Raw genomic sequence first — 18,148 nt, 5'->3', positions numbered from 1 at the left:
ATCCTGTTGGCTGCTGCTATCACCACTTTCCACTACTTCCTCTTGGTATTTCTCACCCTTTGGAGCTCAGATATCAGGCTGTGCTCTGGCAGTGTGGCTGCCAAGGAGCTGGTCTTACAGAGATGCTCCCAGCCAGAGAAAAGGCCCAGAGGTCACCCACTTCCACCCTTCATAAATATTGTTCTGTGCATAAAGAGGGCATCTTGTTTGTTTTACTGGCCTGCCTGCTCCCAGGCTTTCCCCAAATATCCATTCAGAGATGACGCAGCATGAAGAGAACTTTCAAAAAAGGATCTGCGAGGCCAGGCAGTGGTGGCTCATGCTTTTAATTCCAGCACTCAGGAGGCAGGTTGATATCTGTGAGTTCGAGGCCAGACTGGTCTACAGAGTAAGTTTCAGGACAGCCTAGGCTACACAAAGAAACCCTATCTGGAAAACAACAAAAACAAATATAAACAAAGGATCTGTGTGGCTGGTAAAGAGCCCCATGTCCAGACTGGGGGAAAGCAAGAAGTCCTGTGTTAGTGGCCAGGCTTCAGACAGAGGCCTGGACTTGGACCACAGAGTTTGGGGCTCTTTGCAGCAGCCATGAGAGTCAGCATGGGAATGAAAAGGACCATCACCATGCACAAAGATCACATCACATATTGTATGTCTGCATGTTTTTCTGTCTCCTCCTGTCTTCTCTTAGGCCAGTCCTTAGCAAGAAAATGGTTAGATATCACATCTAAGTCATACTTATGATAAGCCCCAGCTGTGGATGAGCAAAGTGGTAGTAGGTGGGTCACTTGCCTACCTCATAGGCTTGTTCCAAGTGTTAGAGGAAGTGAACACCAGATAGTTCTTGACTTTTTCTTTTTGGTTTTTTGAGACAGGGTTTCTCTGTATAGCTTTGGAGTCTGTCCTGGAACTTGCTCTGTAGACCAGGCTGGCCTGCCTGACTCTGCCTCCCAAGTACTGGAATTAAAGGCATGTACCACCGCCACTCAGTTTAGTTCTTGATTTTTAATTCCTAATTTCCCCCTTCTCCACCTTATCACTGCCTATTCAGGCTCTTGAGTGATTAAAAGGGCAGAGCTTCTATCCAGGACAGCCAAGTCTTTTCAACTTCACCTTCAATACATTGTTCTCACCATCTTGCAGCCACTTCCAGGACACACTGACCTTTTGTGGCTCATAGACTGCTTCTCCACACAATCCCCAGCCTCCACCTCAGCTGCTGGAGATGGGGGTAGGGGCTTCTCAGATGCACTTTAATGACTCCAAGGCAGAGCCGAGGTGGGATAGTAGGGAGACTTTGGGACAGCAGCCTCAGAAGATTCCAGAAACAGCTGGTTCATGTTTGGGGGTCACACAATAACATTTCCTTTGTCTTATTGATAACCAGACAATAATTCTTTCTCTGGCCCAGGAACTGCAGTTAAACCAAAATATTTCCCGGCTGGGTTGACGTCTGGGGCTCTGGCAGAAGGTAAATGCTGCTAGAGAATGTTGCACTAGAGCACCCCTAAAGGGTTTCTAGTGCACAGGAGCTGGTCTCTGACACCCCAGCTGCTCCCACTTGACTACCTAGTGCCCCTCTGGACTGGAAGGAGGCTACAGGCACAGGGGATAAAACGGGACCCAAGCTGGGTCATTAGTTGATGTTCTCTTTGCCTTCTCTTTTGTTGCAAGACAGAATGTCTGAATGGTCTGGTGTCTCAAGGCTGTAAGTAGGGTGTATGTGGCAACTGATCTGTGTGCGTCAGTCTTTTCATCCATCCTCCCTCCCATCTGCCTCTCCCCACCACCATATAGTGACTTCTTGGGCCTAGACACACAGTTATGCACAGATGGCTTAGATGCAGCATACCACTTCTGGTGATGTACCTTGGCCTGAACACACATGGCCTGAACACCATGTGGAAAAAGAAACACTATGACATGTTGTGCTCAGTCAGTAGAGTTGCTGTTTATACTTAGTTCCTTCTCTTATTACTAGTATTCATGGTAAAATAAGTGGACTGACAGTTCTAGGCACTAGCCCGAGGATTCAGCACAGTGTCTAGGATACGGAGAAAGGGAGGAGAGGAGACTGGATTTCCTCAGCCTTGTCCACCCAGAAAAAAAGGGTTTCCTATAGAAACAAAAGCTGGGCTCTGTTGCCTGGGGCAGGACTTGAGCCTCACAGTGACAACTCAGATTCCTCACTCTCAGCCACATTCCCAGAGACAATAGTACTGTCCAGGCAATTGGTGCTAGTGGGAAAAATGTCAGCCACACTTTTAACCAAGCCTGGGCAAGGGAGCTGCACCTCCATAGCCTGTGCTTCTCTGTGCCAGGAACTCAGAGTAGTGCCACTTGTTTTCCATACCACCACAGCAAGCACTTAATATGGGCAAGTGTGTGCCTCACCACTGCGTCACTCTCCCAGGAAATACCCCTTATCCCTACAAACCATCCATGTATCACACTTCCTCTCTCCCAGGTATCCAGTCAGAATTCTTCATCAACACTACTCAGGCAGGCCCAGGGACATTATCTGTCACCATTGAAGGACCATCCAAGGTTAAAATGGATTGCCAGGAAACCCCCGAAGGGTACAAAGTCATGTACACTCCCATGGCCCCTGGAAACTACCTGATTGGTGTCAAATATGGTGGGCCCAACCACATCGTGCGCAGTCCTTTCAAGGCCAAGGTGACAGGTAATAATAAACCACTTTTGGCTTGACTCTTCTGCCCTGCAGAGCAGGTCTTGTCAAATTATCAGTAGTAGCAACTGCGAGTGATGTTTTAGAAGTGTTGAGTCCACATCCTGAACATAAAAAACAGTATGTGGGCAGCAGGTACACTGCCCAGCTCTGTGAGCACGGGGGTAGGAGCACTTTTCCTCCGGATATCAATGTGAGCCTTGAAGAAAAAGTAGTTGCTTCCTCTTAAGCCATGACATAGAGAAATACCACTTTGGGGAACGGTCTTAACGAGAGCTGTGGGGTTCTCCGACTCTTAGCAGACCCTGCCCTTCAAGGCCTTCTTCAGTTTGATAGAGCTATGAATTCGGCATTGTCTTAGAGGGTCAGGAACAGTTGATTTCAAGTGCTTTCTAAATACATATAGATAATGTGTGGACTTTTGTATTGAATGGTGTTGAATTTAGAGAGGTGACAGCACTTATTAAAGCAGATAAATTGAAAATATTAGCTTGTCGTGGTAAAAAGAGAGCAAGAATACCAGCTCCAATACTGTGGAATGAGTAGAGATGCAATAGAGTATAGTATGAGCATGTGTGTGTGTGTGTGTGTGTGTGTGTGTGTGTGTGTGTGTGTATTAGTGTATAGTATGAGTATATGTATATTTGTGTGTGTGTATTAGAGTATAGCATGCCATCTTCTGTTGTTTTCATTGCTTTTTGAAGAGACACATGGAAGAGAATTATTTTAATTTGTTTTCACAATGCAGAAATGATGACAACCCTGTGCTATATTACCCAGGGGTTCTGCAGAGGGAAACAAGTAACTCTGTTCTTTAGTATGTAGCATAAAGAAATGTATCCTTTTTTATGACAAATCAAAAGTGAGAGCCTTTCTAAGAATACTCTTCAATGAACTCGAGAGAGAGGGAGGGAGGGAGAGAGAGAGAAAGAGAGAACGAACGAACGAACGAACGAACGAAAGAAAGAAAGAAAGAAAGAAAGAAAGAAAAAAGGGTGTGGGGCTAGAGAAGTGGCTCAGTGTTTATAAGCATATATTGCTCCTGTCTAGGACCTAGGCTGGGATCCCAGCACCCATGTCAGCTGATAACAACTGTCTAGTCCAGAAATTCTAACACTGTCCTCTGATCTCCATAGGTACTTGCTCATGGTACACGTAAGCTCACACAGTCACATGCACATACACATTAATTTTTTAAAATAAAAAATATTTTGTCTGAATCCAGTGTGTTCCAGATTTGGAAAAAAATCCTTTGAGTGAGGAAGTAAAGAAGTAAAGTAACACTGCTAGGTGGTTTTCTGTCTCTGGCAGAAAAGAAAAAATATTTACACATTTGAATGGCATACACTTACATAATTGGAGCCTCATTTCTAATCTTCACCTTCAAATAGTAATAATAAAAGAATTCTATAAAGCCTACTTTCTTCAAAACACTGAAATAAATACCAAACAATAAAACTTGGGGTAACTACTATGTATGTTCTGCTAAGTCCTTCTGAGCAGCATGATTCTCTGTTACACAAGTGGTGTGGCCTCGTTATAGAAGGATTACAAAACTCAGATAGGAAGGCCATCCTCTCTTATGCTTAGAATCAACTTCTGTTCTCCCAGCCATTTGTACTGCATTATATAAAATATTTCACAGAAACAAGAATGTGTGGATTCTGCTGGGTCTTGATCCTGTGGAGGAATTACTTAGTCCTGTCAGCCTTTTCTTAACCTGGTTGTCTGGGTGAGACCCCGAGGAGTTAGAAGACATAGCTTGGTGATATACACCTTAGATCTACCACAGAAAGCTGAGGCAGGCAGATTGTAAGTTTGAGGCCAGCCTGTGCTACATAGTAAGATCCTGTCTTTTAAAAAGTAATTATACAAGGGCTGGGAGCCAGACATAGTAATGTACTCCTGGAATCCCAGCCCATTGGAAGATCAGGCATTCAAAAACAGCCTTGGCTAACTGAGAGCCTATTAAAAAGGAAAAGAAAAAGGTAGCAAAACCCAAAAAGAACTAGGAATATGGATGGTGGTAGATTGCTCACCTGGCATGCATAATAATGATCTGGATTTGAACCCTTGTACCATAAATATGTATTGGAGCTTTTCTAGGGCTTTTGCAAGGGATACACTTGTCTCCTGGCTTACAGGACCACACCCCACTAACACCCACTGGTCTAGCCATTCATACCTTCCTCTTTCCCATGTTCTAGGCCAGCGTCTTGTCAGCCCAGGCTCAACCAATGAGACCTCATCCATCTTGGTGGAATCAGTGACCAGGTCCTCAACAGAAACCTGCTATAGCGCCATCCCCAAGTCATCCTCAGATGCCAGCAAGGTGACCTCCAAGGGGGCAGGGCTCTCAAAGGCTTTTGTGGGCCAGAAGAGTTCTTTCCTGGTGGACTGCAGCAAAGCTGGTAGGTAGCACGGATCTGCTGGGAAGGGTTAGCATGGGGTAGTGTAGACTAGACATCCTCATCTATTTTAGTGTCCCTAGTAGGAGCTTCTGTAATGTCCACCTCTCCCCGACACTTAGATATAACCATGTTTCTTCCTCTGTCGTTCTGTACTTAATATTCTTAGATGATTTCCCTTTCTTGTGCCTCTTGATTCTTTCTCTAAGATAAATGGAAGATGGTAGTGTCCCCATTTCAGATGAGAAAACTGAACTGATTACCTAGCCCCTTTTTCTGATAACAGTTGCTTTAACTATAGCTTAAAATTGATTTGGGCTGAAGCAATGACTCAGTGGTAAAGAGTACTGTCTCCTCTTCCAGAAGACCCAGTTCAATTCCCAGCACCCACTTGACAGCTTACAAGTATCTGTAACTCAAGTCCAGGGGATCTGACACCTGCACACAGACACACAGGCTGGCAGAACACCAATGCACATAGGATACGTAAATTTTTGTTTGTTTGTTTTCGAAACAGGGTTTCTCTGTGTAGTTTTGATGCCTTTCCTGGAACTCATTCTGTAGTCCAGGCTGGCCTTAAACTCACAGAGATCTGTCTGGCTCTGCCTCCCGTGTGCTGGGATTAAAGGCATGTGCCACCACCAACCACCCAGCATAAATAAGTAAATCTTTAAAACTGAATATTTTCTTAGGTTTTGGTAGTCAATTGCCTGGCTCTAGCACTCAACACACCTGGACTGGAAATCAAGCTGCCACTTCATTCATTCACAAAGCTTTGTAGCCAGTTGCCTTAGGTGGGTTAACTGAATCCCCTAGAATTCACTTTTCCCAAGTGAGAATCATAGTACTGTCCTTAAGGTTTGTTCAGAAGAACCCAACAGCTGGCAGTTCTGTAACTCTGTGTGCTAAGGGTTTGACTCAGTCACTTCTGTGACATACAGAAGCTTTAAGAGGCAGCTATTGAAGCTGGGTATGGTGGCACACACAGGCAGACCTGAGTTTGAGGCCACCCTGGTCTACAGAGCGAGTTCCAGGACAGCCAGGGCAACAGAGGAAAATCCTGTCTCGAACCCCTACCTATTGGTGAAAGGGAGGTTTATTTTGTGGGGTAACTTACAGATGAAGGGATAGGTTGCAGGGTCCGGGAAAGGTATGGCGCAGTCCGGCAATGTTCTCTGGAGAACTCTGCTCGGTCTACCTCCAGCGTCCAGGGTCCCAGAACCAAGAGAAGCCTCTCCTCTCGATCCTGAGTCTTCAGCTTCCTCCCTCAGCCCTGCCTTGTGGACGTGACCATTACCGAAGCCTCAATGGGGGTTGGAACTTCCAGGCCAAGGCTGGGATGGCTACCCACTATACCCATCCCCAATAAAAAGAGGCAATTAGTGGCCTTCATGGTTTGTAGCTTAGGTAGAGAGATGTCTCGTGTCTCAGGTCACCAAAGCAGGTGGGGGTTCTCATCAGAACTGGTATTTGAACCCAAATCAGGCTGTCTACTGGTTTAATGGCCATGCTTTGCCACCTGTCAAAGGACTGTAGTGTCATCATCCAAGCTCAGCCAAGTCTCTCTCCCTTTGTTAGTCACATCCCTCCCTCCCTCTCTCTGATTGGCCTGACTCATTGGTCAATAACAACCTTCTCCTCCCCCAGGGTCCAACATGCTGTTGATCGGGGTCCATGGGCCCACCACCCCCTGTGAAGAGGTCTCCATGAAGCATGTGGGCAACCAACAGTACAATGTCACATACGTTGTCAAGGAGAGGGGAGATTACATCCTGGCTGTGAAGTGGGGGGAAGAACACATCCCTGGTAGCCCCTTTCAGGTCACTGTGCCTTAAAACAACTTGCATCCAATCCTGGAGAAGTCCTTCCAGTTGCTTTTGTTGCTAGTTTGCAATTCATTTTTTACAATGTCATCAGCCTGCTGCTGGGCCCAAAACCACCCCATTCATTCCAAGTGCCTTTAGTGCCCTAGACTTGACTCTTAAGGACATGTGGGACATCATAAGAAAGCAAGCTGAGGCCAAGAAAGTGCAGAGTACTCTGTCCAAATCAAGGCCCTTGAGTTCAAAGGTCACTGCAGACCAAGAACAGGGCAAGACTGACTGGCTCCCCTAAGCTCCTGGTCTACTCCAGCATTTACCAAACAAGAATGTCATTGAGGAAGGGGGCCCTGCATCTCACTTGCCAAAGACCCTTGCAACTCACTTCCCTCAAGACTAGATGAAACAGAAGAATGTCTAACCCAGATCACATTCCATCTCTGCACTCTGTCATGGGCCCTGATCACTTTGGCTTCATCCCAATGCCATCTCAGGTGCAAGAGGCATGCAGAACACACTATACCCCATTTTGGAATTCTGCACCTGCCTAATGCTTTATAAACAATCTTGATGACAGGTAGCCATAGCCAAATGCAGGGCCACTGACAGCTGCCCCAAGAGTCCATGGCTTCTGCTAAATGGCAGAGACCACTGATAAGCTACTACAGGACCCCCTCTGCAAAAGTTGGAAGGGCTGCATGCCACTGTTATGACCCATGAGAGGCCTTAATGGCCAAGACACTAACATGTGGTCCCACCTGAGGTCTCTCTAAAGGCTTTGGTAAGCATCACCAGACTGTCAAATGGCTGAAGTGAATGTTAACAACAACAAAAACGAGGTGTTGTGGATGTGGCAGGGGTGAAATGAGTATCCTGCACCAAGGCATGGCAGCTGGAGAGGTGTGAGTGGTAAAAGGCACCTAGCAGGAACTGGAGCAGTTGAAGCCAGATATGGAAGACTACGGGCATAATAGACAGGGAGACCAAGCTGGAATCAAATGCCAACTGGAAAGTGTATTTTATAACTTATTAAATAAAATGTTTGCTCCATATGTAGCTCCCTGTCATTCTTGGAATCTTCACTATCAGTAGTTTGAGCCTCTGATCAGCCCCTTCCATCTCCTTGTAAGTGCATCAATGTGATTTGTTAGTGGGCATGAATTTTTCTTACAAGCAAAGAGCTGTCTTTTCTTAAGAAGCCAGGTGGCAAGACATGGCCAGCCTCAGAAGCAAGAAGACTCATGAGGGCATGTGGGCTATGATACCAACATGACTTCTTTGGCATCCTAGATACAAAACCCAGATAGGAACTATCCATTTTAAGAAAGCCTCTTGCTTAATATCAGGAATCTGAAATCTCGGGAATGTTCTCAACCTGTTGTGGGGGACCTTCCCCACTTTTTCCAGGGTACTATTGAGAGAGGGATAAGAAAATATCAGATATAAAGATAGTCCTAGACAACGAGAAGAAAGACACACAGGATAGCTTCAGGAGGTCCTAGATCAATACCCAATGGCCCAGAGATTCATTCAAAAGGGCTTTTTATGACAATGCCAAGAGGTGGGGCAAAAGACCTTCCCCTTGCTAGATACAGCCAAGTATAGACACTTTCAAACACCTGCTACCTAGGCCCTTGGTCCAGTCATCCTCTTATGCAGTCCTGCTGAGTAAAGCAAGCTCAAATCTCACTAGCAAACCTCTGTGGGCTACCACAACCTGTCACTTGTCTCCACGGCCTTAGACACAGTGCCACCGTCTGCCCCTCCCTCATCTCTGTCCCTGCCAGAAAAATTATTGCTGGTGACTCAAGATGTGCTTAACCTTCCATCTACTAATCATTACAGTGGTCAGTTGACATTTTACAGATGACAAAACTAACATGGGTTCAATTTACACTCCGCATTTACAGACCCAGAGCTCATATGGAGACAGATTTGGGCATATAACTTTTGACCCCAGATGGGAGCTCTACCCACAAGTCACTGCAGGGAAAGCAGCTCAAACAGAAAGGATTGCAGGAGCCCTACAAAAGCCCTTGACAGTACCCATGGTGATGAGAAGGCCCTAGTAGGCCCCAAAGCCTCCAGTCTGGGAATGAGGGGATCTGGGATTCAGGCAGGGAATCTGGATACTTTTTAGTGGTGGTATGTATGTGTATGTGGCATGGTCTTGTGAAACTCCCTATATAGCCAACAAGGACCTTGAACTTTTTTATATGTATGCTATGCCAGGAGCAAACGCTGGACTTTGTGTGTGCTAGACAAGCACTCTACCAACTAAGCTACATCCCCTACTCTGCTTTCTGTATTGTTATTTTTCCTGCTATACTAGGCTACATATTGGAATGATTTGTTTTCTTCTGAGCTTAGAGGAGGTGAGGCAGATGCACTCTTTCTTCTCTGTGCCTTGAAAGCCTGCCCTAGACTCCTAACCACTGTAAGGCTGTAGGCCATGAGAAGTCCATCAGACACTGTCTAGTGCGATGCTGGCTTTGCCAGAGAAGCACAGGGATGACACCATTCATTTGTTCCCCTCTAGCCTGTCTAAGTTTGCTGGAGAAGGCAGAATTTGTACAATAACAGCATTGACTTTGGTGTAAGATGTCTCAGAATCTAAACACTGCCTCCTGACTATCTGAGCATGCCTCCTTCAGCTAGGGGTAAGGCTCCCATGAATTCCTATGGGGATGTGTGGAAACACTTCTTTGCTTGTTATTTTGCGTGGACAAACCCTGCTGGCAATGATGTGCCTCATCCACGAGTGTGTGTGAGCTGGCTGGTTGTAGACACCTGGTGGGTGGTAATAGTTTTATCCTGCCTGCTGCCTGTGACATCAGGTCCTACAGGGTGGAGACCTGTTGCCCTCCCTGCCTAGAACCAGAGGGCAGCTCTTATCTGCACGTGGGTTTGGTTACTATGGAAATAGGCTATTGTTTGTGTCAATATCCTGAAAACTTTGAAAGTCCGTGGGCCTGATGCCAGGTGCTTCCTGACTTGCTGTTTGCCTGTTCCTAGCTGAAGCTTATGATGTCACTCCAGTGGCTAATGGAATTGCAGCCAGTGCCCACCCTGCTTCCCAAATTGTCCCCTGCAGCCCAGGGAAGTGCATACCAAGGTGGCTCTGAGAAGCAAATGTCTATTAACAGCGTACTTACACATATTAGTCCTAGACCACTTGGTTTTAGACTTCAAAGAGGCCTTGAGAGCCACATTTTGATGCACTTGTTATACAATTCAGTACATGGGGATTTGATTTCCTTTGAAAATTGTTCAGCCTTAAAAATCAACAGTCTCAAAAACATGGTGTTTTTAGCCTTGTACCCTTCAGTTTGTTTCTTACAGCTTGCAAAGCCTTCACTGGGAAGGTGGATTTTTCTGGGTTTTTGTTGTTTGTTGTTGTTGTTGTTGTTGTTGTTGTTGTTGTTTTAATTGATGAGCAGATCTAATACAAGTTCTCTGCCACTGAGCCATGCCCCCAGGTCAACCCCTGAAGTCTGTATTTAAGTGGGAGAATGAGAGGGTTGGGAATGTAATACAGCTCAGTGTAGAACACGTGAGTTCCAGCACCAGCACCCACATGAAGAACCTGTGCATGATAGCATCCCCCAGAAGTCCCCCATGCTGGGCTCCCTGGCCAGCCAGCCCAACCTAACTTGGCAAGTTCCAAACTACATGAAAGACCTAGCTCAAAAAAACAAGGTGAGCATCACCTAATAAAATTTAATATTTCTTTTTTCCAAATGTCAAAAGTGGAGGAAGAAAAGGCCCTAAGCAAGCTGGATTCAGTTTTTCTCTGGCCTTTCCCTAAAGATTTGGCCAAATGCATGGTGGGAGGGATCCTTGCAAACAAAAGATCCTTCTCTGCTTTGTCTGGGCCCCCAAGCCCATGGGGACCAGCTCATGTACATGGAATTTAGGGGACCCACCCCTCACACCCTTTTTCTCTTCCTCAGCATTCTCAAAGGCAGCGAGGAGCCTGGAATTTACAATCCTGACTTGTGGCACGTATCCCAGGGTTCTTTGAGCTTTGGACTTGTTTATCTCTCCAGGACAAAGAATCTACTGGTCCTTTATTGCCCATGTTTCCCCTGTCTGACCACCCGCCCTTCCACAGCACCAGGATGCCTTGCCTTGCCCAGTCACCATTGAGGTGGGGCACATTCTTTGGGTCCAGCTAAACCTGGGCAGGGTGTTCTCAGAACAGTTTGACAGAGGATCCGGCCTCTGTGCCCTGCTACTGGATAGCAGCAGAATGTCCCAGTGTGTGAGGATTTGCAAGCAGTATGTCAGATACAACAATTTCAGGTCTGGATTTCAGTCCCAGCCCTGTGTATTGCCACCTCAGTCATCTCAGGCCTCTGTGCTCTCATCTGTAAAACCGGGAGAAAGTAAGGACCTTACATTCTAAGCTAAAATGGACACCTCTCTGCTCAGCCCATTTACCCCCCAACTGACCTGGTTAAGCCAGGGCTTCCAGGATACCTGGAAGGATGTTGAGGTGACTTAGCTCCCCCAAAGTGGAGAGGAATGGGTGTCCCATTGGAGGAAAGCTGCTCTGTGAGAGAACACAGTGATGTGATGGTTCTAAGCACAGACTAGGAGGTTTACATCCTACTCTGCCTTGACTTCCCCCATATTGGTGAAATTATTAAGGCCACTCCATGTAGTAAAAAGGGAGGTATATTTTGTGGGGTAACTTACAAGTGAAGGGGTAGGTTGTAGGGTCTGGCAAAGGTATGGCGCAGTCCGGCAGTGTTCTCTGGAGAACTCTGCTTGGTCTACCTCCAGCATCCAGGGTCCTGGAACCAAGCGAGGAGAGACCTCCTCTTGATCCTCCATCTTCCGCTCCCTCCTTTGCCCTGCCTTGTGGGCGTGATCATTACCGAAGCCTCAATGGGGGTTGGAACTTCCAGGCCAATGCTGGGATGGCTATCTACTACACCCCCAAACCACTTACCTTACATAACACATGCCTCATGTGGGGCTTAGGAGAAGCCTTGGGGCCGTGGAGCCACAGCCTGCTGGGGACTGGATCTGGCATCATCAGTGGAAACTAGTGAAGAACTCGGCAAAGGTTCAAGTTTAACTATCCCAGCCCTGCAGCTTACCAGCCAAAACACCTCAGGGAATGGCCTCTGAACCTCAGTGCCCACATCTGTAAAATGGGAAAATAGTCTGGAGATAGAGATCAGTGTTCTGCCAGGTAGAGCCAGGAAGCGCTTATTCTGTTGTGGGCATGAGACATCTGTTCAGATGCAATTTCAGGCACATAGTAGAACAGTCAGGGTTTGCAGCCTGACCCAAGAGCCAAGAAGTTACTTGGGGACTACTCAAAGCACTTAAAAGAAGGTACAGTGGACCCAGGCTTTTGTGCTAGGTTTACATTTAATCTCTTAAATCCCCAGACTCCCTCTAGCCTTCATCTTCTCCCAGGGACAGCTTGTGGCTGCTTTACAACTATGAGCATGCTCGCTTTTCAGATGAGCGTCCCCATCTGTCCAGTCTCCCCAACTCTGCCTGACTAACATGTTCCTAGCTGTGAGCTGAGTCCAAGAGCACGCCGCCAAGAAGCCTCCCCTAAACTCCTACCATCCCAGCACCTTGTTGTAACTCTACCTCCTAGGCTGAAATGTGGGAACATAAAAGCTCCATCCCTCCTCATCTACCTACATTTTGTATCTTCATTGGCACCTAACATGGAGTCTAGAGCAAATGAATGTTTGTTGAATGAATAAATGAGTGCTCATACAGCAATGGAAAGACAGGTGTCCCTGGAGCATAGCCCTTTTCTCGCTGACCCTTTCCAGGAGAAAGGCAGAAGCTGCAAGAGTTCCATTGGCTAGCCTATACTGGTGCTGAGGCTTCCCCTGCCTGTCTATGTCCCATCCCCTCTCTGATAGTACATTCACCAGGAGAGTTTTGTGTCCATAACTTGAACAGAGGTTTTAGAGTTGTTATGGTTTGAATCTGAGATTCCCCCATAAAGGCCCAAGTACTGGGGACTAGGTTGTTACTCAAAAGGGCTTTTGTGGAGTGGTTGATGCGGGCTTTGACCTAAGGAATAGATAAACCCATGGTGGGTTCATACGGTGACATTACTGAGAGCTGGAGACAGGAGGTGGAGCCTGGCTGGAAGAAGACTGTTTCTGGATTGTGCTGTCAGGAGCTGGATCTTACCCTAGTCCCTTCCTGTTGGCCACCATGAGGTGTTGAGTCCTCATCTACCTGTTACAGCTACCATACTGTTCTTTCTGCCCAAGCACATGGGCTAGTGACTATGGACCAGACCAAACTGAGCCACAATAAATTTCTAGTCTTAAGATTTTCCTTTTTTTTTTTTTTTTTTTTTTTTTAGTTCTTCTTAAGTATTTTGGCCACAGCACTAAGAGTCTGACAGATACAGGGTACTATCCCAGCACAAGCATTTAATGTCACTGCCCTCCCCCCATTTTCCACGTATGAAAGAATTTTGAACACCTATAAGGAATGTGCTAAAATAGTATAAGGTGCAGCCTGGGGCCTGTGTGAAACAGGTGTGAACCTCCATATAACAGCAGTGGTCTGGTCCTAACAGGCATCAGCATTTCCCTATACTTCATTTCTGCACCTGGAAAAGAGGTCATGCACAAAGAGATGGCTCAAGGCCTCAGAGCATAGCATAGTACCTAGTTCCAGGCAGGTACATACTAAATTCCACCTGACATTAATGGAGATTGCCCCATAAACCACTCTGCCTCAAGTGCTTTATACACTGTGAAACACCGTTCTTCTATTACTAAAGCATACTCACACCATCATCCTGTGTACGGAAAGGCTAGCAGGTGGCAGGACTGAACAGAATTGCCACATGCCCAAGCTTCCAGAAGGTGGAGACTAGACTTTCTGTTGGTCCATCTGGGTGCCTGGTATATAGCAAGTTACTTCAGGATCCATTGTATGGAAGAGATGCATGGTTCCTGTGTGTCCCCCTGGAAATACTTGGCATTTGACCCCCTGAAAAGAGTAGGACCCCCACACCCACACACTTGTCATCCTGGGAGGGTCATAGCCAGGTTCTGCTTTCTTTTTTATGAGTAAAAATTAAATGTGTGTGTGTGTGTGTGTGTGTGTGTTGTGCTGTGCCATGGCATGTGTGTGAGTGCAGACACACCTGTGGAGATCAGAGGACAGCTTTTGGGAGTCAGTTCTCTCCTTCCACCCTGAGTTCCGAGATGGAACCCAGGCCTTTGGGCTTGCATGACAGAACCCTTACCCACAGAGCCATCTTACTGGCCCATGGTTCTGCTTCCTTTTCCAACTTGGCCTGGCCTGGCCTGGCCTGCCAGTAGGTGACCCTAGTCCCCTTACCATCCCTCTCCCTCCTCTCCAGCAGCCTTGGCAACTTGGCTCTCATTGGCTACACGTTTCCTTGGAGACAGACACCAGCCATCCAAACACAGATCTGAGCTTCAGGAAAAAGAATCTTCCTTCCCACCCCTGGGCTCCCTAGCATGGAAGAGCTGTTCAACTCCCCAAACCAGGCCTTCTGGGAGGAGCGAATAAAGAAGGAGGTGGTTGCTCGGACCACCTGGAATATCCGCTATGGCCATAAGTACCTGAAAGAGGGGTCAAGGACCAGGAAGCAGTCCTGGCAGGCCCCCTGTGGGTCAGTCTTAAAAGCAGGCCCAGTGCCTGCCACTGGCTTCCCTGTCAGAAAAGAGGCACAGGCTGGGTGGCTAGAGACCAAGGGGGTCCAGGACCAGCTATTCAAGGCTGGAGGTGTCCAGGGAGACCGAGTGAGGCAGGCCAGGGGAGCCCAAGGTAGGCCAGAGGACTTAGAAATGAGGCGTCCCAGCCCAGCCACTCTGAATCTGCTCTTCCAAGGCATCTCCCATGATGGCCAGGGCCGGACCCTGTACCTCAAGGAGAGGAATCGACTGATGCCAGAGGAGAAGTACAAGTACCCAATCGTGTCTTCCTGGGAGTATGGCTGGCATGTGGGTAAGACCATTACACTCTTGCCATTCCAGGCTTTTGGCAGGCAGGACTGACTTTCCTCCCCAGCCTCACTCTTCACCACCTTCTCTCCCACACACACACACCTCTGACACCACCCTACAAGTAGACCAGGAGACTTCTTACCTGCACATGGTGTCTGGCCTGTTCCCTGGAACACACCCTACCTCCCCTTCCTTAATGGCCTGACTACATGCTACCTCCCCTAAAGAGCCTTCCCAGAGTCTTCTAGGCAGATTCCCTGAACCCACTTGGTGCTTCTGCAGCTTGGTGAGTCTACAGAAGCATGAGAACCACTAAGTCTGCGTGCCCCTTTAACCTGGAAGGCCCTTTGTGTTCCAAAATTTCCTGGTTAGTTTTTTTCACAGCCTCTAGCTGCCTTCTTCAGTGAACTGACACTGAAGAGACTTTGGAATGAATGAATGAATATGAACATGCCAAAGATGGTGGTGTGCACTTGTAATCCAAGCACTCATGAGGCAGAGGCAGGAGGATCAGGAGTTCAAGGTGAAGTTCAGCTCCATGAGGAGACTGATGTGAGCCAGGGCTACATGAGACCCATATGAACAAGAAAGCAAGGCCTGTATTTGAAATGGGAATGGGGACATCTCAAATACTAGTTCTGCTTCTGGATGCCATGATCTCATGAAAGAACATCACTTCTCAGGGCCTTGGTTTCTATGTCTGAAACTGGAATAAGCAGGTACCTGTTTTCCTTTATCACAGCATTTTTGGGAAGTAGTGTGGGAAAACACCTGGGACAGGTATTCTGTTCACAAAAGCCATGTGAGATGTAAGCCCTGTGGAATCCTTCTCTCAGGACAGCCCATATAGGGGAGAGCAGGGTTCTGAATCTCAGCTCTCCCCTAAAAGAAGCATGGGCACAATCAGGCTCAGAAGGCAGATTCAGCTGGAAGTCTGGTTTCTTTGTTCATTCAGTGGATTTTATGCAGCAACTGGTATATGCCAGGCACTTTTTTTGTTACTAGGGATGAACCAGAGAGCAAAATAGGCATGGCCTTTGCCTGTATGGAAGGCAGACAAGACATAGATATATACTGTAGGTGCAGACAGCAGCCATGTTGCGAGGGTTTGGGGGGTTTTGTTATTGTTGTTTGGTTTTTGGTTTTTTTATTTTTTTTTTTTTTAGGGGATGTTCTTACTGGGCATAGGAGTCAGTTGTCAAAGGTTTGGGATGGGATACAGGGCTTTGCACACATACTAAGCAAATGTTCCATGTTGAACTCCTTGGCCTGTTTCTGCACATATAACAAGCTCCCAGATGCTGCTGATGCTGCCTGTCTGTGAACCACCCTGACTGTCAAAGCTGTGAGAGTAAGAGTTAACTCAGGATATGGGAATCAGGACTGGGGGCTACCCTGGCAGACAGAAATCAGGAAGGCCCACTACAGTCTTGTCCTGGGTAGTAATTTTGCACCGTGCTCTTCTGAAAAGAACCTGATGGCCTGTACTCATGGAGAGCATCTCAGTTAAATGGCCAGCACCTCCTCTCCTGCTCTGCCTCACAGGCCCATGCTCACTGCCTGTGAAGGCACTGTATTGGTAGATTTTGCAAACACACACACAGGATACAAAGGCTCATTTGAATTCCAGGTAACAACTTTTTGTATGAGTGTACAGTAAATATGGTATGAGCATATTCTGAAGATTATTCATGACTATCTGCAATCCAAATGTGATGGGGCAGCCTGTGCTTTATCCAGCAACCCAGACTTGAGAGTGTCAGTAACCATGCTGGTAGCCTGATTCTGAATGTTCATTGGCTGCTAGGGTAATGTTGGATTGCAGCCAGAAGCATACATCGTCTGCTTAAGCCCAAAATTGCTTCCAGAATCTCTCACAGCCTGAACCCAAACCCAATTCAGGTGTCACTTGGGGAACAGATGACAGACCTTCTGCTAATTGATACTGTCCCCTACCCTAATTATAAATAGAGAGGGGCAGTTCATCCCAGAGGGTGCAAAGAAGGCACAGAGAAGAGAGTTGGGGACATTATCTGGGGCCCAGCTGGATCAGTCAAAAATTCCATTATGTATATATACAACAACTGACTGATACCTCACACATAGTAAAGTACTCAATAAAGTGCTAACAAGCACTGTATTTATTAGTGTTATTATTATTAAATTATGATTGTTATTACTGGTTCAACAGGCAGGATTTGCAGTGGGGTCATCTGAGGAGCTAGTTTGGCTTGGGCAGCCCCTAGGGATCTTACCATACAGTGGGATAATGGGACAGTCCTAACAGTGGCAGGAATATGAAGCATGGTAAGTGAGCTCAGAGTTGGAATTAACAGTTGGAATGACTTGAGTGCTGGCCAGAAGAGATCCTGATTTGGTCCAGTACAAGGTCTTGAGGTTCCACACGCTGCACACACTAGCCTTGGGTTCTGAGCATCCTCAGGAAGGGGCCAGGGACATTGAGAAGCTATTCCTGAGTGACAGAAGAGTTGCCCCCATATAACAGCACATCACTGCTGACCCCCAACCCTTTAGGTGGGGAAGTGCTAGCAGGTGATGACCCCTTTTCATCCAGGCCTCTGCTGTGTTCCAGGAGATGCCATGAAGAACTACACGACTCCAGCTCATGCCAAAACTCATCCCATCACAGATTCATTTTACATCAAAAATGGCATTTTCAATATTCCACGGCGATCAGATGACCTCATGTGAACTTGGTTTGGAAAGGGCCCTCTTGGCTCCTTTTTCCTATGATCCATCTGGACTAGCCAGGTGGGCCAGCCCTACCTCACTCCGTGTTCTGCTGAGCCCTGCTTCCTTGGCTGAGAGTGACATGAAGAGGTGATCACAGGCATACACCTCTGGGGTGTACTGTTGGCCTATGTTGGGGTTCCTGTCTACACACGGACAACTCCACTCCTTACAAAGCTGCCCCCACCCTGCCATCCATCACTAGCAATGTTGCTCCTTTTCCTGGGGAAGACAATGAGATGCAATGCTGCATCAGCAGGCCTGGACGGGGGAAGAATCCGCTTAGCCCACAAGGTGCTAAGGAGAGCAACAATCTCCTATTGTTTATTTCTCTACATTTGACTGATGGAATCTATAGCAGAGTTGCTCTGTCCCAGCGTATCCTACAATTCAGGGAAGGACTTGTCATCTCCTCTGGCTGCTTCCCTCACTCCTGCATCAGTCAAAGATGCCTCACACACTGCAATAATTAGCCCCTAAGTTCCAACTATTTAAACA

General features: G+C 47.1%; 2 protein-coding genes across 5 annotated transcripts in view; both read left to right on the top strand.

Moving 5' to 3' along the window:
• The window catches only part of Flnb (filamin B), a 153,455-nt gene extending 145,483 nt beyond the window's left edge, over nucleotides 1–7,972 (top strand). For 3 of the 4 annotated variants that reach the window (XM_036199348.1, XM_036199347.1, XM_036199346.1), the window contains 3 exons: nucleotides 2,468–2,686; nucleotides 4,900–5,103; nucleotides 6,748–7,972. In XM_036199348.1, coding sequence (XP_036055241.1) covers nucleotides 2,468–2,686; nucleotides 4,900–5,103; nucleotides 6,748–6,935 — 611 coding nt within the window. In that variant the 3' untranslated portion in view covers nucleotides 6,936–7,972. The remainder of the gene's footprint in view (nucleotides 1–2,467; nucleotides 2,687–4,899; nucleotides 5,104–6,747) is intronic. The other variant, XM_036199349.1, reaches the window with a different exon arrangement.
• A 6,438-nt stretch (nucleotides 7,973–14,410) lies between these two features.
• LOC118590962 (protein ATP6V1FNB) lies at nucleotides 14,411–17,881 on the top strand. The gene is made up of 2 exons (XM_036198825.1): nucleotides 14,411–14,900; nucleotides 17,493–17,881. Exons 1-2 carry the CDS (start codon nucleotides 14,411–14,413, stop codon nucleotides 17,609–17,611), a joined length of 609 nt encoding a protein of 202 aa, XP_036054718.1. The 3' UTR covers nucleotides 17,612–17,881.
• The last annotated feature ends 267 nt before the right edge of the window (nucleotides 17,882–18,148 follow it).

The sequence above is a fragment of the Onychomys torridus genome, chromosome 9 (assembly GCF_903995425.1).
Source record: "Onychomys torridus chromosome 9, mOncTor1.1, whole genome shotgun sequence".
NCBI classification, from domain to species: Eukaryota; Metazoa; Chordata; class Mammalia; order Rodentia; family Cricetidae; genus Onychomys; species Onychomys torridus.
The sequence above is the reverse complement of the archived record's forward strand: the minus strand, read 5'-3'. Positions and strand labels throughout refer to the sequence as shown.

Bases quoted from the DNA above. Each gene is read 5' to 3' on its own strand.
- LOC118590962 (XM_036198825.1), top strand. From the start codon at position 14,411: ATGGAAGAGCTGTTCAACTCCCCAAACCAGGCCTTCTGGGAGGAGCGA. The intron at 14,901-17,492 runs GTAAGACCATTA...GCTGTGTTCCAG, and splicing joins GGAGTATGGCTGGCATGTGG to GAGATGCCATGAAGAACTAC.